This window comes from Vairimorpha necatrix, chromosome 2, assembly GCF_036630325.1.
Source record: "Vairimorpha necatrix chromosome 2, complete sequence".
Lineage (NCBI taxonomy): Eukaryota > Fungi > Microsporidia > Nosematidae > Vairimorpha > Vairimorpha necatrix.
In genome coordinates, this window is record NC_088817.1 from 1097757 (window position 1) to 1120681 (window position 22925).

Genomic DNA, 22925 nt, shown 5'->3' on the forward strand with positions numbered 1-22925 from the left:
ATTATAATTTTTATGCGTTTTTTCAAGAACTATCTGTAAAAATAAAATGGTGTGTTTTGCATACATTATTTAGTGATTTTCTTAGAGACGAAAGATTCTTTTATATTTTTTGTACGATTAATGACTGTAAATCATTTTTTTGTGTTGTCCTGTTTTAGCTCATCTTTTCTTTTTTAGGATTTTAAAAAACAAAAAAAGATTTTTTAAACAGAAATACATCTTATTTACGTAAAGTTTTCTATCAAGACTGTATTGACCTAAACTTTTATTTTTCTCATGCTTCTCGACCTTTGATGTTAAGCACTATAAATTTATGACAATAATATGTCCTTGTAGGTGCTTACTAAATTCAATCTTTGACATTCTTATCAAATATCTACTAGTAGTTACAATGTTAACTTTAGTATCTTACAACAAATCTATATGTTTCTGCGGAAAGAGCAATATTATTGAAAGAGACAAAGATTATAACCCATGTTATCAAATATAATTTTTTATTACATTATCTGACTTATTATCACTCAAAAATGGATCAAGCTGACATTTAAAAACACATATATACAGTTTGTCTTGAATTTTAAAAAATCTAATATTTTATTATTAGTTGTATATCCGATTTAATTTTTCATAAATCTTTACCGCCTTATTTGTACTTGATAATAAGTTAAATATAATCTTTTTTATTGCTCTCATAATTTTATCTATTTTCATTGGTTTATAAATATTTTCGTATTTATATAAATCCATTTGTTCTTTCAAATTCTCCAAAGTTTCTATCAAAGGTATGTAATTGAATAATGAATATATTTCTATATTATACAAATTAATTTTTTTTCTTTGTGAATATGAATATTTGCGACCCATTGTGTTTATTTCCATATCATAAATAGTAAGAAAAAGTTGAGTGATCTTTATGAACTCAATTATGATAATATTAATTTCGATTGGAGTATTTAATTTCTTTATTAGTTTTGTTATCTCATTCAGTTGATAGTTAGTTTTGATACATAGATAATCGATTTTTAATTCTTCAAGTTCATGATAAATAATTTTTGCGGGCTCCATAACTTCTAATTTTTTTGTAATTAACATACGTGTTATCATTTTTGCGACTGATTTGCTTTTCATCCTTTTGATATATTTCTTTATTATATTTTTACATTTAATAATATGAAATTCCATTTTGAAAATTGATTTCTGCAATATGTGCCTGTTCCATTTGCAGGTCGAAAATTCTTCCGATAAGTCTGTTTTCATAAAGGTAGAAGAAGTTTTTTCTGTTCTTATGTTTTTTTGCAATTCATCATACGGCCTAAATACAAAAATTTCTTGAGAGGGTATTATGGATATGTAATAATTTGTTTCATTCTCATTAATGTAATCTTTGATGTATTCACTTAAAGTTAACTCAGTACAATGAATATAATTCAAAATAAATATCATTTTATGGGTGAAAAGACACATGCCTATTTATATGAATTTTAAAAGTGGTTTTGTTATTAAATTATATGGAGGGTATTCATAGTGTAAAAAAGATTATTCATGTATGGTCAATTACTTGACATGAAAAAAACATCAATGCAATGTATAAATGGTATACAACATAAGACTAATAAACTATTACATCTAAGACAAGATGCTTATAAATGTTATTCAAGCTTTGTTTGCAAGTCAAGGGAAAAATATAGAGAAACTAAAATTAATCTGGGACTTATATTATTTTTTTGAGAATTAAAACACATGAGAGTACCCAATATATAGGTAAGCGTATTTAATCGCGTGGGAATTATTTTCTTAAATTTTCGATTTTAGCCAAAATGTTTGTACGAATTTTCTGGGAGTATTTGAATGGAAAAACAGGTAAAAGATTATAGAGTAAACCGATGGATACAAAATAAATGAATTAAAATTTACTCTTTTTATGAATAAACAAAGAATATAACTTAGACAATCATCAAAATTATCAACTACAGAAATTACCATCAACTGTATGTTTTAGAGCCATATTGCTTTCGTATTATATATTTTATGTATTTTTTTTTAAAAGAAGGTAGAAATTATACAAATATATAACATCCCTCTCTAAGACGGTTAGTCTCCCTTTATCCTCAACCCAAGCAGACCTTTCAGATCATAGTGTCTTTTCTTTATGTTTCTTTCATTTACGAGCTTTACAATGTATGAACCTTTACCACATCTCTCTATAATTTGACTATTTTCCAAAAACCCGCCTTTTGAATATTTCGTACCTTTAAAGTCTCCTTCTTGGCTACTTCAATGTACTCACCTACTTTAAAAACTTCTCGCTTTCCCTTATTTGCCATTTATACATATTTTCCTTGCGAGTTGTTTTCAATCATTACGTTCTCTTTTTCATTTTCTGTTACTTCTTTTGGTGTACATTTTATTGCGGCATGATAACTCATATTATATTTTTCAATACTACTCATAACTTTTTCTTAATGGTACCTTCTTTCGTCTTAAAAATGCCTTTTTGCATCGTTATTTTGAAATTTTGCAAGCAACATTACTTTTGTTTGACGAAAAACTTACTTTTTTATGTTTAATTTCTAGTCTGTTGAAAAAAGCTTATACCCCCTCATTGAAAAAATCTCGTTCGTTATCAGTTATAATCTCTTCAGGCTTTTCCCCTTGCTCATATAATCTACTAATAAATTCTATAACATTATTTCCAGCTTTTTTCCCCATTACCGTTCTTCATACTCTTCGGTAAAATAATCTATAGCTATTAATACGTGTTTACCTATGTCTCTAAAATCAATAAGATCCAAAGCAACCTTTTTAAGATAGAGTGTGTCTACAAATTCATATCCTCTGACTTACTCTTTTATATATTTGCACTGTTCACACCTTCGTATTGCTTCATTTATGTCTTTCTTTATTCAGGGCCAATAAAAATTTTCTCGCATCACGTAATATACACTAGTCATGCATCTATATCCAATCCGCTCGTGGTACTCTTGCATCCACCTCTCCCTTATATCTTCTGGAAGGATCTCTGCCTTTCGCCCCGAATCGAATGTCCTGTATCTCTTTTCTCCTATCATCTCAACGTGAGGGTTCCATTTACCCTTTATCGGCTTAATGGATCTTTCATTTTATCGTCTTCTATATGTATTCTACTTAACGCGTCGGCCACTACCAGTTTTTCTGGATTCTTATATCCTATGGGAAAATCAAATTCCTGAATCTTATCGATCCATCTATTTATTCTATTATTGTAAAATATAGCTTATTACTAATTTCTACTACTGCTTTATGGTCTGTCTCAATGTCAAAGTTCCTGCCACGCAATTCTTATTTAAATCGTTAAATTTCCCAAAATGTCGCGTACATTTACCTTTTCTGATATATTTTATCTAGTCTCCGTAGTGTTATGTTTTTTGAGCTTCATTGTATTGCTACCATTCTCCTTTCTCGTTCTTCTGAAGCAACACTGCTTCAATCCCTACTTTGCTCGCGTCCGTTCTGTTAATAGATACTTTACAATAATGTGGTAATCTAAATTTCCTCATCGTTCTCAATACTTATTTTAGCTCTAAAAACTCCATTTCATTTCAATTGTCCATTTGCATTTTCTATCTTTACCTCTCAAGCTATCTGTCAGATGAATAGTTATTCCTGCATAATTCTTATTAAAATTCCCAAACCACCATGTTATTCCTAATTCTTTGCGTTTCACTTACACTTGTCGCTATGGGAATTCCAGTGCTTCGTTCCTCTTTATCTTTTTTGCTTCAAAATCTGTACCATTCAATGTAACGCTTAGAGCTTAACTAACTGAAACTAAATTGTATCTTCTCAATATTTAACCTCATTTATGTCTCTTTAACCTATCCAATACCTCTATTACCAACATGTCATGTCTTCTTTGGTTTTAGCGTATATGACTTTGTCGTTCATATATACTCCAACGCCATCTCCTTCCAAATCATCAAGGAATTTGAACATTTTTCGTTGTATTCTGCCGGGAATTTATATATCCTATCACCATGCTGTTCCATTCATATAACTTTCTTAAAATTCAAAGGCCGTTTTGTGTTTGTCTGCTTCTTCAATTCCACGTGATAAAATCCCATTTTAAATCTATTACTATGAATCATTTGATTCGTGTGGCTTTATCAATGTCCCCGACATTTGACAACTCATACGGATCTTTCTCAACCACGCCATTTAAACACATTAGATTACATATAATCTCGCTTCTCCGTTAGGTTTACCTATAGCCCCAATTGTGTTCCTCCAGTCAGGTGCCGACCTTCTTGTAATCTTTTTATCTTATAAACTTTTGATATATTTTCAGTATCCTTCATCAATTCCAATGAAATTCTCTGCACTCCTTTTACTGCTCTTTTTCCTTAAGGGGCTTAATTTTCCATTTTTATATCTTGTAATATCTAATCTCTTCCTGTTGCGAAGAAAACTTCCTTAAATTTTGCTTTTATGCCTTTAATGCTAAGACCCTTTCTTTTCTATCTTTCCTCTTTTCTTTTCGTTCTACTTCTTGCTTGCGCTTTACCACTTTTTCTATATTCTTGCGTACTGAGCTCTGTGCTTGTAGATCCACCCTCTTTTTGAACGCTTGTACGAATTAAAACGGTTATTTTTATTATTTTCCTCTTTCATCTTCCTTACGGAGCAATCTTATGCCATGTGCCCGAATCTACCGCAGTAAAAGCGACATTCACTCCTCTGCTTACATACTCTTTACTTACCCTTAAGCTTGCTTTTTTATTCGCTAATTCCTCTTTGAATGTTCCTCTAACCGACTCAGCAATCATTTCAATTATTCTACATTCATCTTCTTTTTCTATAACTTTTTCTTCCTTTTAAGATTCTTTTTCCATTTCTTCAACAATTAAAGTCCGATTGTCTTCTTTCCTAATCCTTTCAACCATAAAATTTTTTATTTCTTCTGAACCCATTTCAAAAATTTTTGCTTTTAATATAGGCATGTCAACACCATCTAGCTCTAATTTATACACCAGCCCTTAACTTCTTGTAACATTTTTTCTGACCTCTTGACCACAGCCCTCACATGTCGACTCTCGATTTGGAATCGCCCCCACTATTTATCATAATGAGGAGGCGAAATTATACAAATATATAACTTCTATTAAAGATCTCATATTTACTTCAAGAAGCAATTGATTAAATGTCGCTCAAATGAGCTAGTTCTTTTGAGCCTTGTTGTTTTATAGCTATATGTTAGACAATAGCATTACATGTAACCGTGTAAAAGGATTGTTGTTTCAGCTCAAGCAGAATAGCGTACATTTACAATTAATCGTATTTAATTAATTTTTTCCATCAATATTCAGAAAAAGTAATTGGTCGAGAAAGATATAAATAATTTAAATGCATTCTGCGTTGCATAGTCTTAATTAGTGTTCAGTTTATTATTCTAAACAGAATAAAAATCATGCAGTCATTATTTATACACAATTATATTTTAAGAAAATAAATGATATACAAGGCAAGAATCAACTGAAAATTTACTTATTGTATGAATGAAACTAAGAATTTTGCCTTAAGAGAACATTTAGATTTAACTTTTATAAGTTTACACAACAAATTTTATATTTTCATAACATTTCTGATTGTTCATGTCATCAAGTTTATATTTAATTCTTTTTCAAATCCCGAAATAATACTTGGTATATATTAAAATTTTTTTTTGTTAAGGTTTATCTACTTTTAGAATATACAACTCAAAATTAAATTGTCCGGGCACCTATACTATATTTGATTTCTCTTCTATCAATGTTTTTTTTGTATTTTATCAAGGCGTCTAGACTATTTGCCCCACAATATGCTCTTTGCTTTTCCTAAAATTATTATGAGAAATAGGATCTCGATTTTCGTCAAAGGTATAGTCCTTCCCAAAATTTAATATGGAATTTAGTCATTATCCAACGTCTTTGCTACGAAACCATACAACGTTATGACTTATACATAGAGGCTTTTTTTTGTCAATGTTTAATGTTCTAAAATTTTTAGGTCTCGGCTATCCAGTAAAAAACTTAAATATAAATTTCTAAGTATTCAAGTTTAATAAGTATTTTTAGCTTAAAAATAAAAAAATAAAATACCTTTATTTTTCTTTTTTTAATTCATTTAATTTTTTTTCACATAACTCTTTAATCATGCAAAAAAAGTGCTCACTACAGATTCCATATTCCTTTTCGGCTGTATAAATTTCATAATTTTTCCGACTTGGCTTAATTTCACTTGATATAAGTTGTAAATTTGTAAAGTTTTCTCGAAATGTCGAAAAACTACATGGTTTAATTGATAATTTCGCGACGTTTTCACATATTGATAAATTCGTAACATTCGATCTATTTACAGAATTTGATTGTATGTAAAATAAACTTAGGAGCATTGCAATCATATTGGGATACGTCTGGTTCTATTATTTATAATTCAAATATTAATTAAAGTTCTGCATCAACACTACACATTCTTTATGAATTAATGATATGATTAAAATGCATTTGACTATCTAGGTTACAAAAAAAACATGAAACTACACTCGTTGATCTGTAGTTCTTAACTCTTTATTTAATATGTATAACGAAAAACATTTTTTACTTTCTATTTTTACAAAAAAAAATTTAATTCACTTTCAAGACTATAATATTTCTCTTTACGAATTCTGGGTAAAATAGGTTTACTATATTTAGAAGATAAATGAGAAAAAGGTTTAATTTATTTTTTCCATATAATTAGAATATAATACAATTAAAGCAATATTCTAAATATAAAGACAATCACATGGAGAAATTCAATATATGAATATTAGTTAGTTCCACTTTTTTATTTTAATTTATCAAAAAATAAATTTATACGACGTTTTATTGACTCATTGATTTTATTAATGTGGACGGCGGATAGTCCAGATATCATGATTGGTAATTCTAATCGGTAAAACGTCTCAGTCTGAAACAACGTTTCAGAAATAAATATAAATACCTTTTTGGAATAACAATCATGGGTAAAAATAAATACAATTCAACTAAATCTCATATTTCGTCTAACGTCAACATATTAAATTAACAAATAAATCATTTAAATGACATTTAGAAACAAACAGAGTTGCACGAAAAAACAGAAAAAATAATTTAAAGTATACACCAATAACAACCCCTTTCTTCATTGGTAGATTATAAAACCAATTACATTTGAATTTAAAAGTAACACGACAAAAAAATTTATTATATGGAATAAATGTTATACTACCAATATTCTCGTAGTAATACTTGCCTCGATTGGAATTGCACACTATAGTAGCTAGAGTATTCAATTCCTATTACAATCACCCCCTAGAAAAAGCAACCCTTGTTGTTTTTTAAACATGATAATCTCAAACGGTTTTGCAACTTCTTCCTTTTGCCGTAAGTTGCAATGAGAATTATTATACTAATTTTCAATTTTGCCACATCTCGCACTATATGAGTCATATAATCAGTACTGCTGACTAAATTTAAAATATGATTCGTTTTCTAATATAACAATATCTATTTCATTCTTTTAATCAAGTATGGTATTATTCTCTTAACAAAGATGTACTGCGATTTTAATTCTTTCTCAATATATGATTCTCAAAAGGAATTAAAAAATGACTTTTTAGCTAACGGAATGGCACTGAAGTAAATGTAGATGTTGAACTTAAATTGCACATAAAAGAATCTATATGACAAAATTTCTAACTGAGATAGCTTTCGAGGTAGAAAATACACTAAGATATACTAGAACAATCAAATGATTGTTTTCCGTATATGTAACTACTTTCGCTAAATCATAAAAAAACATCATAGCTTAAGCGTATAACTAAAAAATGAAAATGTCTAATTTGATCAATAAACAAAATTAAAATACATAAAGATTAAATAAAAATATAATAGCCAAAATAAATATAATATGTTATATGAAAAATGACATCACTCTAAAAATAAGCCTAATCTTTTATATGAATTATCTTCTACCACTTTAATGTTAATAATGTGTTGTCTGGTTTTGGGTTCTTCATAAATATATTTCAGGCTCCTTAAAATCATTTTATAATCATCATTATCAAATACTTGTGTGACTTTACATGTTTCCTGATCGTCGATTTTGATAGTCATTATATAAGATAACACAGTTTTTAATTTATGTTGGTTTAGTTCTTTTACATTAAAATTAAAACATAAAAGAGAATTATAAATTTTTTTGGTTTGATTCGCTAAAGATTTCAATAATTCATAAATTACTTTTTCTTTTCCGTGATATGTAATCTTGAGACCAGTCATATTTAGTGAGTGCCAATATATCTCGAATCTCAAATCTTTTTTAGTTATTTCATGTTAACCATTTATTTATTAAGGGTTCTAAACCCTACATCCCCCCTCCAGACGGGTAGTCTCTCCATCTTCTAAACAACTCTTCCTTATCTCTTTCAAATCATAATGCCTCTTTTTAACAATTTTACCATCCAGTAGTCTCACAATATATGAATCATTTTCACTTATAGCTACGATCCTTCCGCGACCCGTGAATCTTCCCTTGTCTGTTTTCGCACGTGTACCTAAATTTTCTCTTCTAGCGATTCTTACCTCTTGGCCTACTGTAAATGTCTCTCTGTGTCTTCTCTTGAACCGACCAGCATATTTTCCATTTTCATCATTTTCAATTATAACTTCAGCAGTTTGATCTCTCCACGCTTCCATCGGCGTACATTTTATTGCTGTATGTAGTGTATTATTATATCCTTTGATTGCTCTTTCTATCTTTTCAGAAATATTCCCATCATTTTGCTTTATCAATGTCTCTCTTATAGTTCTGATGCATCTCTCGATTCTACCATTACTCCTATGAGCTTCTAAGCCCACTTTCCTATGTTTAATATCATTAATACTACACCATTCTTTAAATCTATTACTTACAAACTCTTTTCCGTTATCTGTCACATATTCCTCTGGAAATCCATCTTCCCTTATCCACTTTTGTAATACCTCTATAACTTCACTACTCTCTTTACATCTCAAATTCGAACCCCACAACCTTCTAGTAAAGTAATCAATACCCAGTAACACATACCTATTCTCTCCACCTATGTCCATTAAATCCAACGCCACTTTCTCCAATTTCTTTCTAGTTACTACGAAATCACATCCTCCTGTGTTTTTCCTATTGTTAATCCCACATATTTCACAATTCTTAATTACCTTATTAATATGATCTTTTATACCAGGCCAATACCATCTTTGTTTAATGTTATAATAAGTGCCTTTGACACCTCTATGGTTTAACTCCTCATGTACTCTTGTTATTTCATGTTCTCTACTATCTAGGCTCAATATCTCTTTCACCTCACCTGTGGAAAATTCCCAATACTGTTTACCGTCCTTTTCTTTAATATGTTTCTGCTTTTTTCCCAAAATTTGTTTTTCGATCACTTCTTTTCTCTTGTTGTCCTTTTCTTTTTGTTCATCCGACACTTCTACCTGATCATACTGCCTACTTAACGCATCTGCATCTGTCATCAACTCCCCTTTCACATACTCTATTGTAAAGTCAAACTCTTGTATCTGTTCTACCCATCTGTTTATTCTGTTATTATTGAAGTATGGCTTATTTCTGATCTCTGCTAATGCTTTATGATCCGTCATCAAATGAAATTTCCTTCCTCTCAAATCACTTTCAAACTTCTTTATTCCAAAAAACACCGCCAACATCTCCTTCTCACTTATCGTATATCTTCGCTCGGTAGGAGTCAACATTTTCGATGCCCATTGTATCGGAATCCACTCACCCTCTTTATTTTCTTGTAATAGAATTGCTCCGATCCCCGTATCACACGCATCAGTTCTTACTCTAAATAGCTTTTTCCCGTCCGGAATCTTCAATTTTTTCATATCTCTCAAGCCTTGCTTCATATCCTCAAAAGCTCTTTCCATATCCTCCGTCCAATTCCACTTAACATCTTTCTTTAAAGCCTCAGTAAGCCTTACTGTTCTATACGCATAGTTGGGAATAAAGTCTCTAAACCAACCAGTTAGTCCTAAAAATCTTCTTAACTCTCTAACATTCTCAGGTTTTCTATATTCCAATGTCTCCTGCTTTTTAATCTCATTCGGTCCCATGACCTCCCCATTAATTGTTACTCCCAGCAACATCACCTCATCTTTTTTGTATTGTATCTTTGTTTGGTTTATTCTCAACCCACACTCTTTAAACTTTTTAATTACCCTCTCTAGTAACTCGTCATGCACTCTTACGTCTTTACCATGAATAACTATATCATCCATATATACTTCCACGCCTTTACCTCTGAATTCATCTAAAACTCTGTTCATTACTCTCTGCATTATATGAGGCGAATTCTTAAACCCCATAACCATACTATTCCATTCGTATACTCGACCATTCACTTCAAATGCTGTTTTGTGCTTATGGTGCTCCTCAATCTCAATATGATAAAACCCTTCTTTTAAGTCGATAACCGTAAATACTTTTGACCCCTGTGTGGCTCTCATAATATCCTTAATTAACGGTAGTGAGTACGGGTCCTTGTCAACCAAATCGTTTAACGCCATCAAATTGCTTACCAATCTTACGTCCCCATTTGGTTTTTCAAGTGCTCTTATTGGACTCCTCCACTCACTTTTGGAACGTCTTATAACCCCTCTATTTTCCAACTTATTCAAGTACTCCTCAAATTTCACCCTAAGGTAGTATGGCACATTCTGCCCTCTTTTCACAACCTTTTCACCTTGCTTAGTATTTATTGGACACTTCTCTCCTGTGAGATATTTTATCTTTTCTTCTGATTCTTTAAAAACTTCCGGATACTTTTCAATTAAATTTTCTAACTTATTTACTGTTTTACATCTTTTCCCTTCATTGTTGATAATTGGTTCTTTCTGTAAAACTTGTTCCTTTTTAATTTTATATTTTTCCCTACCAGCTACACTTTCATGACATTCTCTAGCGTAATGCCTTTCTTTCTTACATATAAAACATTTTGTAGTTTCTCTGATTTCTCTTCTTTTCCTATACATCCTAAGATTTTCTTTTCTTTCTTCCCTAAACTCTTTCAACACTTTATCCATAATCTCTTTAATCATTTCTTGTCTTTCTTCTGACTCTCTCTCAAATTCTGCTCCTTTTTGTAAGCCTTTATAAATTTCCTCCCAACTGCTCCTTCCGTCACAAAAATTTTCAAAAATATAATCCTGCAAGTTCGCAGATGCCAAATCCATAACATCTTTCCACTCAACTTTCTCAACTTTCAATATTAACTTTAGTCTCTTATCTATCCTAATTGCCTCTTTCTCTAATGTTCTAGCCTCTTGACTACGGGACTCTCTTGTTTCCCTGTTCATCCTTGTGTTCGCCATGTTAACCATTTATTTATTAAGGGTTCTAAACCCTACATTTCATATCTATTATTTTTATTAACACCGGGCCAGTTCGGTTGACTTTTAATAGGAAATATCATATTACTCAAAATACTATCATAAAGTAATTTTGCCATTAGTTCTGCAATAAGGAAATCATAAGTTTTATATGTTATTGTAGTACTATCTTGAAAAAGTACTCTACGACAATGTTTACGATCTTCATACAAAATATCGGCCTGATCACTTCCTTCTATTGTCCAATTAGTTAAAATTTCAGTTACGGTATTGTTTATAACTCGTTTTAGATTTAAGAAAACTAAAGCTGTATTTAGAAACATCATAACCCTCCATATTAATTTTTAAATGTACAAATAAATCTATTACACTAGAATGATAAATTTTTTTTTAAGATTCACAACAAATTAGCTTATGATGTTTTGTTTAAACACTTTGTTTGTTAATGTTGTATATCTGACTTACTTAATATTCTTGTTGACTCAAATAAACAAAACTTAAATATTATAATTATGTAATTCGCAATTCTTCGTATGTATAGAGAGTTAAGAAGTCCTTCATATTATGAAAAAATAGATTAAAAACATTAAAATGTCAATTGAGTTAGAAAAGTGTTGAATATGAATATTTTAGATTAATTTTTATAAGTTCAGAAACCCCAAATGTTGAAATGATGGCTCATGCTTATTCAGACCTAATTCAATACCAACTATGTATAATTTCTAATATGTATATAAATATTATCAAGTTTTTTTAATCAGTTTGCGCAATACACTACATAAATAAATTTTTTTGTAAGAGGTATATATTGTAATAAATTTGTAATGATATGTAGAATATTAAGTCCAAATTATAAATTTCCAATATTTTTTGAATGTATGACTTTTTCGTTAACTTTTAAAATAATAATTAGAGAAATTCTAGAAAATTATATCATTCAAAAAGCTTGTCGATTTTGTGATTATATAATTTCATCAAGACTTTTAGACATAAATAGTAAGTTCAAGTCAATTTTAATCCGGAAACCTAGTCAATACCGTACATTTGTATTTTATAAAATAAAAGTTTACTTTTCTTCTATATAGCACGACTAGATGACTACAAGATTTTAGATTTTAATAAGGCAAGTACATAAAGGAAAGCAAGTCTACAAGTTAATATAGCTTACGCTAAGATTAGAATAAAACCACGATAATTTTTCATAGAAAACATAAAAGATAAAATCTATGACCAACATGCACACACATTAAAAACTCTGATCTTTACACAATTAGAGAAGATCAAGAGAAATATTCATTTCTTAAGGACATATATAAAAGTGTTAAACAATTTATAAATATTAAGAGACATGGATTTTTCTTTATTGCAAGACTTCATTCATTTCCAGCATTCTTTACGAAGTTAAAAAACCACTGCTTTTATACCTTGTTTTCAAGTTGGCGTGGTAAATAAAAACTTCCTATTAAGAATCTGTTGTTAATGCCTGTCTTTTCACGATGAAAAAAAATAGATTATAAACATTTTGATATAGGGAAATACGGAATCTAAAAATAAAATAAAACTTTAGTACATATAATTGATGAAATAATAAGATTTAAACAATTTAAACCATATATATATGAGTACTTAAATTTGGATCGGAGCTATTGAAAAAGATACATTTATTTTTATCTTCTTAGAATAGCCGAACATAAATAGGCTTAAACATTTGGGTTTGCCGATTTTATTGTTTAGAAAACAGTATTCTATGTAGAAAAAAGTGGTGACAATTTGGTTATCAAATAAAAGTTTTAAAATAAAAATTGTCTAAAACACCCTTTTACTAGTTCATATTGTTAATACATTTACCTTTACAAAGCAAAAAGTTTGACACAAACTTCTAAATTTTTTTTTCAATGTAAATATCTAGTGCGCAACATAATAAATTAACAGACAATAAATAAGACGACAATATTTTTAAATTTTTAAATCTAAGGATATACCTTGTAATACATATTCGACTAAAATTTATAGATTACTATAACAATTTGTCTTCTTTGTAAATTATTCTATGATAGGAACATTATTTATATCTCAATTCATTTTCTTGGAGACACCAAAACATTATCTTAATTCTATTGAAATTTACTTATATTTAAACAAATAATTTAAATAAAAATGAAGACCGTCATAATTTCTATTTTCTTACTTTTTTATAAAGTCTGTTTATTTCGGTAATGTACCGGTAAAAAAAAATTATTAACACGTTGTTGCAGTGGGTCGTTTTTGAAATTTCTGGTTCGAGTCAGCGTCACTCGCTTTCAAAATTGTTCAGAAATAATGAAATAACACAAATTTATTTTTCGAAATAAATATAGACATCAAACACAACTAACATAAATAAATACTTTAAATTAATATTTAATTTTTTTTGCTTAATAAAGTCTTAAAATCCAACAATTATTTTATTCAGATTATAAAAATGACAATATAGATACATAATAGTACATAAAGTATATGATAATTAAGACACAAAATAAGATCTACCAAGAAAGTAGTTGTGCTGGGCCGACCATTCCTTTTACGGTACCTATATTGGATGATATGCAGTCAAATAGATAAATTTTTCTTCAAATTGGCTTTTAGAAAACTATAAACTTATTAATTTAGCTTCAAGTAGAAAGAATATATTGGAAGATTACAAAATTGGTTCATTATGTAATTCCGCAAAAAGATTTAAAGTATCTTTTGGGCCAAAAGGTTATTTTATATAAAACACCCTTTAGTGTTCAAAACATTAAAAAAATGTAAATGCGTTATTTATATAATTCTATCCTCTAAATTCAATATTGATATCTGATTTGCTCTGCGGATTAACTATAGAAAAAAGGACAAGGTATTTATAAGACATGAGGCCATTAAAGTAAAATGATGTAATAAAAATAAATATTGGTTGTCTGTTGATGAAAAAACGACAACAGTATCATAAAAACAATTCTTCTTATAACTCTACATAAATGTCCATAGTGTTAAAACTATTAGAATATTGGTTCTATCCCTTATTATGGTTTTTTTATCATATGTAACCCTTAAAACCGATTGTATTTGAATTGTGAAATCAGCTTCTAGTACAATTACTTGTTTTGAGAAGTATGATAAATATCAAATAACTTCTACATATCTTATACCTTTAGCATTAATTATTAAACTTCTATTCTGGCTTATTCCGCCTTTTCTTTACATAGGACTATTACTAACTAATTTTTTTCATTTTGATATTCACTGTCGGCAATATACGTCTTTTTAATTTTGACTTTAAATTTTTTTATTGGCATATATTTTGATTATTTTCATAATTTTACGTTTAATTTAGTAAATTACAAAAAAATAATATATTTAGGGATTACTAAATAATTTCGTGCTAAATCTTTACTTATAGCAGAAACGTAAAATGAAGTATATTTGTTCTTTTGCCTCTAATAAATTTAATTGCTTTATCAATATGTCAATAATCTTACTATGAATAATAGATTTAAGAAACAGATGTTTAATCAAATTATTAATTAAAGAAAATAACAAGTTACTTAGTTATATTATATTTAATTTACCATGCGATTAAAAAATAAGTAAGGACTAATTTAAACAATACACATTGTTTTGTCTGCTTAATTGAGAATTTTGAACATCTAAGATATCAATTTGTAAATTATCAAAGGACATATTAGAAACACAATTATGTATTATGGCGATATTATTGTCGGTAACATATCTGATTTCTTTCTTTATGTTTTGAAAATTTCTTCTTGAAAAAACTCTTGTTACTTTATAACTAATAAAACTCTCCAATTTAATATCAATTTTATTCGACAAAACTAGTTTTATATGAAAAAGATTGAGTTTTTGTTTTCTAAAATTAAGACACACTATATCATTATATAATGCACGAGTTTCGTCAGCAAGCGATAATAATATTTCGTAAATTACTGCTTTTTTTCCTATATTAAAAAAAAAGAAAAGAGGATCTTTCAATGACCTATATAAATTTCAAACTTCAGGTCTCGTTTTAAGATTTCATATTTCTTTTTATTTCGTTCTTTAGGCCAGTCAGATTTCATTTTTATTGGAAAGTTCAAATTTTCTAAAAGTAAATCAAAAAAAAACTTTAGCTATTGCTTCTGCTTGCGAATTATTATAATTATCAAATATTTGATTATGGTTTGTAAAAAATAATTGTTCATGGCAATTATCATTCTCTATTTTTATTTTAGTAATTTTTTCATTTTTAACTTCCGCGTCATAATTTTTTCCCTTGGTTGTGGGATGAGTTTTGACTTTCTGGAAATCCAGAACTAATAAAAAATGTTTCAAAATCATTCTTGGGGTATTTTTTAATATTTTATTTAAAGAAAATCATTAAATTACCATTAAACCAAAATTAATAAATTTGTAGGCTTTTCAAAACATTAATAGTATTTGAATTAAATATAAAAAATTTATTTTAAAACAGTACATCGCTTGTAAATTTTTATTTTAAGAAGTCTATATCTATTTTAAAATACTTTATGTAAGCAATTAGAGAAAATTTAAAACTGTTACATATTCGTGATTATAGTTTAGTATGTTAATTAATATTTACCAACTTAAAATAATTTATTAAAGAGACTAAATGTAATCAGTTAAAAAATAAGATTCTAAAACGTTTTGATGAAATAATTTAAAAAAATAGTACACAAATATTTAAAAAAATTAAGTTTTAATAAAATTTTTAAATGAACACGCAATATTGCATGTTTTTTTCAAAACAAAACAATAGAAATACTAAAGTAGTTTTTTATTTTCAACTTATTGTATTTAGGATCAAAACGACAATTAATATACACATTAATTAAATTAAAATATAATGTACATATCATTAGGTACCTCAATTAAATAATATTTTTATGGTAATTTTAAAGCCTATAATAACGAAATAATTATTTATATTACAATAATTTGATGATTATTTTTAATTTAATATACTTCTAAAAAATCATTATAAAATATAATTTTCAGCTACAATTAATCAAATTTCGAATTATATAGATATTCAATATTTTTAAGTCATTACACAAGGCCGAATTGCAAAATACGTTTATATCATGGAAAATATCTTTACAAAAAAATAATTTTGCTTTATATAAAAGGATCAAAACAAAAACTTACTAATTATATGTATTATTATTACATTTCCTAAACTATTTTGATTCCATAAGCTAATTTACTAAAATATAAGGATATTTAGACATTAAAACGAAGATATAACATTTCAACTTAATGTTATAAACATATACAGCAAAGATAAAAGATTGAATTCAGATATTTTTAGTCTTAGTAATGATCATTTGAAAATCTTGAATAAATAATGCCCAAGTGAATAACAGAAATGACATACTCATTTAGTACCACAAAATATAGCATACTATGTACCTATACCTGGCCGAATCATGGCGTGTTCCCTTCGACCTCCAAGTAGACCCAGAGAATATTCGTATAATTTTCAAAATCGGATACTAGTAAAAATCAAAAAGCCGATTTAGGTGATTTTTTCATAACTATTATTTCTAAGTAATGTAAAAAATGAAACTAAAAATTTTGAAAAAAAAGTTTATTCAAGTTCATATGGGGTAAAAATTATGCAGAATGTATTAAAATTACAACGTATGCTTAGGATGATAAGATTTTTTGAAATTTTTTTTTAATTTACAAATTGTCCGATTTCTTCGGTATACTTTAAGATTTTTTTAGCATTATCAGTAAATGTAACGCCTTCAGTACTTTATGTTAAGGCTTCGTATGATATCATATGGGATACTCTGTTTAATGTTATCCCATCTCGGGTCATATTGCATGATCGCGATCTTCAAGTTAAGACAATCGAGTATATTTTACAAATATAACTTTAAATTTAAGGATTTTTTTTTGTAAGTTTTTCATTAAATCACATTATTTCAGTCACTTCTTTTTTTTATTTTTTAACATAAATGGGTGCTTTATTTTTTCTTTTTGATTTTTAATAAAATTCAATTAAAAATTCAAATGATGACTATTGTTTTTATTTGGAGATAAGTATTGATAGTCTGTAACAAATAAATCATAAACGCCTGTAATAGGGTCTCTCGGCTGTAATAATTGAAAAAATATTAAGAAATGATATGTAAAAAGTTCTAGCTTTGACACTAATTACAAAATGACTCACTGGATAAAGTAGATAACAAGAAAATTTTATTATAGGTGTATAGTTTGGAATGCCTCATTATAAATAAACTCACGAAATATCACAATAGAGTGGGTATACATGGATATTTAATTACTCCAATACAATTATAAAAATAGTTTATTATGAATTTCTAATTTCGAATTCGTATCAAATGTTATATATCCTTATTATTTTTACCCCTTATGATGGAAAATAAACACATGGGGGCGATACCAGAAAATGGGTCTACAAAGGAGGACCGTGGCCAAGAGGCTAGAATATTATTAAAAGAGGTTAAAAGGATTGTTTATGAGTTGTTTTTAGAGAAAATTGATGAGTGTGGATTTAAATTAGAAATTTTTAGGAGAGGTTCTATTTTATTGAGAAATTTTATTGTTGAGAGGATCTCGCAAGAGGGTAGTTGGAAGGAAATTGAGGAAAAATTAGAGTTGCTAGCTATTCAGGAGGAAAAGGAACAAGTGAGAAAAAAAGAATTTGAAGAGTTGTCCCTAGCGTTATGGGCTAAATTTGAGGAGAAGAATAAGTTGTCTCGTAAGGAAAATAAAAAGAATATGCGTTGCTACAGTTGTGGGAAGTTAGGCCATATGTTAGATTTTGTAGGGGAATGAGGCGAGATTCCGAAGACAGAAGAAATAAAAGTAGTTTTAATTATGTTGGTAAATGTAAAGTGCAATTAGACTTAGAGGGTAAATGTGATGACGATTCCAATTCGGACAAATGTGATTATTATAATGTTGATGGTGGGAAACGTAAGAAGAAAAATTTAGGGGATATACAAGATTATAGCAAAAGGGACAATAATAAGAGAGTTCTGTTGAGAAGGGATGTAAGAGGCATCGCGTATTTAGAGGAGATTATTTCACGGGTAGGAGGAAGAGAGGATGAAGATATTAGTTTTTGTAAGGTTGAAAAATGTATTATCAAGACTCAAGAAGGCAAAAAAGTTGTTAAAAAGGGGCAGGCTATAGCCCAGGCTTTGTTGAAGAAGACGGAAGATTATATTAATAGTTTGGAAAGAAGAAAGATAATTAGAAGGTCGACATCTGACTGGAGAAATTCCATTAGAGCGATTGAGAAACCGAATGGTGATATAAGATTAGTAAGTAATTTAATTGCTCTTAATGACATTGTAGAGAATGACCCTTATGAGTTAACTAGGAAAAGAGATGTTATTAGAAGTACACAGGGATCTGAATTTTTTACCGTGATAGATCTAAGGAGGGGTTTTATAGTATTGAGATTGAAGAGAAGGATAGGTTTAAGGCGGCTTTTGAGTTTAAAAAAAATGTATCCGAGTGGAATTCGATGGTCATGGGGTTTAAAAACTCACCGCAGATATTACAAAGAATAATGAATGGGATTTTTGAAAAATTTATTGGTAAGGGAATCGAAATTTATATGGACGATATTGTGATTCATAGTAAGACAAGAGAGGGTCACGACAAATTGTTGAAAGAGGCTGTGGATATATTAGAGGAGAATAGTATGAAAATTAATTTAGCTAAGGTTCAATTATGTAAACGAGAGGTGATGTTGTTAGGAGTAACAGTTAATGGCAAGGAGATACTGCCATCTGAAATAAAGCAAAATGAAGCGTTAGAATTTCCCAAACCGGAGTGTGTATCAGATGTTAGGAAGTTTCTTGGGCTGGCTGGATGGTTTAGAAATCATATTGATAATTATGCAAAACGTACATTGGCGTTGACGGATTCTTTTAAAGGACGAGGAAGTAATTGGAAATGGACAGAAGAAATGGAAAAAGAATATATTAGTTTAAGGGAAGTGATTAGGGATTTAAAAGGTTTAGCAATTGTTAATTATAATAAGGAATTTTTGTTACGCACGGATGCGAGTAATGTTGGATTGGTTGCTGTTTTAATGCAGGAAGATGATCAAGGTAATTGGGTACCAGTACAGTGGGCATCAGAAAAGTTTACGCCTACGGAAACGAGATATGGAATCAGTGAGAAGGAGATGTATGCAGTCTTTTGGGGAATTAAAAAGTTTGAATATGAACTACGCGGAAGAAGATTTAGGGTAGAAACTGATCATAAGGCATTGATCGAGATTAGAAATAAACCAGTATTTAACAATAATAGAATTAACAGGTGGATTGAAAAGATTCAAGAGTTCGACTTTAGCATTGAATATAGAGAGCCTAGTACCATGGTTGTAGCAGATGCACTGAGTAGGGTACATGAAAATGAGAAAACGCTAATGAATAAGGAGAGAAGTATTAAACAGGCACAGGGTAAATGGGACAAGCATGTTAAAGTTGTTGATGGGAAGGAAATTTGGGTATTTGACTCTGGTAGAGAAGCGGAGATTCCAAAGAAAGAATTGCGTGAAGGTTTAATTGTCAATGCTCATGAAAATTTGGGACATAGAAGTTTAGGATCAGTGTACTATGCAATGAAGTTTGAATTTTATTGGCCGGGTATGAAGAAGGATATCGAGGATGTTTTAAAGAAGTGTGAAGTTTGCCAAATATATAATAGGAAAAAGAGTGGTGGTTGTGATTTTGTTAGTTCAAGATTTTATTTGGAAAAGGTTGCTTTGGATTTGATTGAGGTTAGAGATTTAGGGAAATATGTGTTGGTCGTGATTGATTATTATACTAGGATCGTTTGGGGAAAAGTAATAGAGGACAAACGCGGAAGCTCGGTTGTAGGATTTTTAAAACAGTTGTGTGGATCAGGAATGAAACCGGTAGAAATAATTACTGACAACGGTAAAGAATTTAGTAATGAATATATGAGGAATTGGTGTTCAGAGGAAAATGTATTACATAGGAAAGTAAGCGTAGAAAGTCATAGAAGTAATGGAAGAGTGGAAAGGGTAATAGGAACCATAAGAGAAGGAATATTGAAAGATGATGCTGTGGATTTTGAAGCCAAGGTTAATAGATGTATATGGCGTTATAATAACAGCTATCATGAAGGGTTGAGATGTACACCGTTTGAGGCCTCAAGAGACGAAACGGGCCATGTCATGATCGAGAATGGACCTGAAGGATTTTATAGTAGGAGGTTTGTGGCTCGCAAAAGAGAGAAATTCTATAAAGGTCAGAGAGTTAGGGTAGCGAAGAAAGAGAACTTATCGGGTTGTAGTAGGTATGAGAAGTGAAGTTTTTAGGATATGGTGTTATCAAGGAAGTTTGCGGAGGTGACTCGTACTTAGTTAGTTTGGAAAATGGTAGGATCGTGAAAAAGCGGCATTATGATTTAAAAGGTCTGCTTGGGATTAATGAGTTCTAGTATGAGACTACCGTCTTGGAGGGGGGATGTTATATATCCTTATTATTTTTACCCCTTATGATGGAAAATAAACACATCAAATACGATCAACACAACCACACTATAATCAATAAATAAATAGAATGAGGGGTTTTCTGAGATTTAAATATAACATAGTGGTTCATAATACCTAAATTTAGCGATCAAAGACGAAACTTCGGGATAAGCTAATTGTTGTACATTACTATGATTTTGAGTGTATGTTTAATTATAAAAATTATACTATCTAAATGATTGATTCTAGGCACTAAAAATATGCAAAAAAAAAGTTTAACTATACAATACATAAGCATCATATAATTTTCTTATTATACAATATAAACATATTATATTGTCTCTTTACTTTTTAAATTTAACAATTCTACGTGCCGTTATAAATTAAGAACGTAAAATGGAGCTAAAACATAGATTTAATTTAAATCAGTTTTTTAACGACCCAAACCTTTTAACTTTATACTTTTGACATTGTTAAATAAGCAGTTAAAAGCCAAAATTGTTATTTATTTTAAAAATATGCTTTAATACCAAGTATAAAATAATTTTAAAAGGCGCATAAAACTCACAGGAAAGCTACATGTGTTTTTATTTTACAACTAAGTGTACAAAAAATTACAATAGTTGATAGTAAAATATTAAAATGTTAATATTTAAATTAAAATGATTAAACGTAAAAATAAAATGAAAAATCCGTTTAAGGCCTTATTAAATGTATTATTTTTCGTTTTTTAATAAAAATAGTTTGGATTTCTAGTTGTGTTTTATTAGGTTTATTGTTATGTTTTTGAAATGTTTTTTAAAATTCTAAGTCTAAAAAGACAACATGTGGCTATTTTATTTGAATTATATACCTTCACGTATATATATTTTTATTAATTTACAAAATTGTAAATTAAACTTTAATTACTTTTTGTGTTTGGAATTTTTATTATGATAAAGTCAAAAAATATAAACAAACAAATCATCGATTAGTAAACCTAATAAAAAACTGTTTATATGAATATTTTTTACATATGATCACATGTGTAAATATAAAATCCGAACGCAGATAAAATTATAATTTATACAAACTAAGTAATTTTTTACAAATAAATAGTCTATGATGAGTAGCTGAAAAACTTTTAAATTTTAATTATTGATGTCAGGTAATAATGATTTCTTTCAAATAAATCAAAATATATATATGTAAGAAGAAACCCTCAAACATAAAATTTGAATCTCGTAATATAAGGTATAGTGATTTGTGTTTAGATATTTTTAAAATACCACAAAAGCTTCATAAATTATATAGTAAAGGTTCGGAGATGCCAATGGCTGTTTATTTAAACTTTCTGTCTTTTAATAGGCTTACATAAATTATTTAACAAAAAAAAAACTAAAAATTATCACTAGAAGATTTTTATATATAAAGAAGTGATATAAAGAAAAAATATCAAACAAAATGGAAAAATTTTTAAACCATTATTTAAAAATTTGTAATAACCAGATAAAAATTTTTAATGTCTACTAGGTTTTTTTTGTTGTGATATATTTACGTACAATAAATCATATCTGAATTGCCTGCTTAATTGAAAGCCTTGATATGATATTTTTAAAAAATTTCGTTATGTAGAATGTAAAAAAAATATGTTTAAATGACGTCTCGAATAATTTTTTTTTTTATTAAATTTTTATTTGATTATTACACTGTCTACTCTATTCTCATGCATAATATAAATCTACATTACCATATTAAATTCCTTTTATCAGCATGTTTTTATCTAAAAAATAATCTGCTATAATATATGAAACAAAAAGCACATTTATAAGCTCTTAATTTTACCTCGTGTCTATATTAAAATTTAAAGATTTGCATCTGGCGGTAACATTATGTCATCAAAAAACCTTAATAAATTTGAGAATCTACCCCCAAAGCGAGTACTAAGACGAAATATATCTAAGAAAAATCAAAGTCAATGGTATTTGCTTTACCAT

At 28.7% G+C, this 22925-nt stretch overlaps 4 protein-coding genes across 4 annotated transcripts; all 4 read right to left on the reverse strand.

Annotated features, from left to right (window-relative positions):
• Positions 1-600: 600 nt before the first annotated feature.
• On the reverse strand, positions 601-1443 carry VNE69_02208 (uncharacterized protein; the record flags this gene model as incomplete). Its single annotated transcript, XM_065472760.1, has 1 exon — positions 601-1443. The coding sequence occupies one exon, from the start codon at positions 1441-1443 to the stop codon at positions 601-603; it is 843 nt and encodes a 280-aa protein (XP_065328832.1).
• A 4672-nt stretch (positions 1444-6115) lies between these two features.
• VNE69_02209 (putative SP-containing protein) lies at positions 6116-6415 on the reverse strand (the record flags this gene model as incomplete). The annotated part of the gene is made up of 1 exon (XM_065472761.1): positions 6116-6415. The coding sequence occupies one exon, from the start codon at positions 6413-6415 to the stop codon at positions 6116-6118; it is 300 nt and encodes a 99-aa protein (XP_065328833.1).
• Positions 6416-11437: 5022 nt separating this feature from the next.
• On the reverse strand, positions 11438-11749 carry VNE69_02210 (uncharacterized protein; the record flags this gene model as incomplete). Its single annotated transcript, XM_065472762.1, has 1 exon — positions 11438-11749. The coding sequence occupies one exon, from the start codon at positions 11747-11749 to the stop codon at positions 11438-11440; it is 312 nt and encodes a 103-aa protein (XP_065328834.1).
• A 3802-nt stretch (positions 11750-15551) lies between these two features.
• Positions 15552-15776, reverse strand: VNE69_02211 (putative SP-containing protein; the record flags this gene model as incomplete). Its single annotated transcript, XM_065472763.1, has 1 exon — positions 15552-15776. One exon carries the CDS (start codon positions 15774-15776, stop codon positions 15552-15554), a length of 225 nt encoding a protein of 74 aa, XP_065328835.1.
• Positions 15777-22925: the final 7149 nt, after the last annotated feature.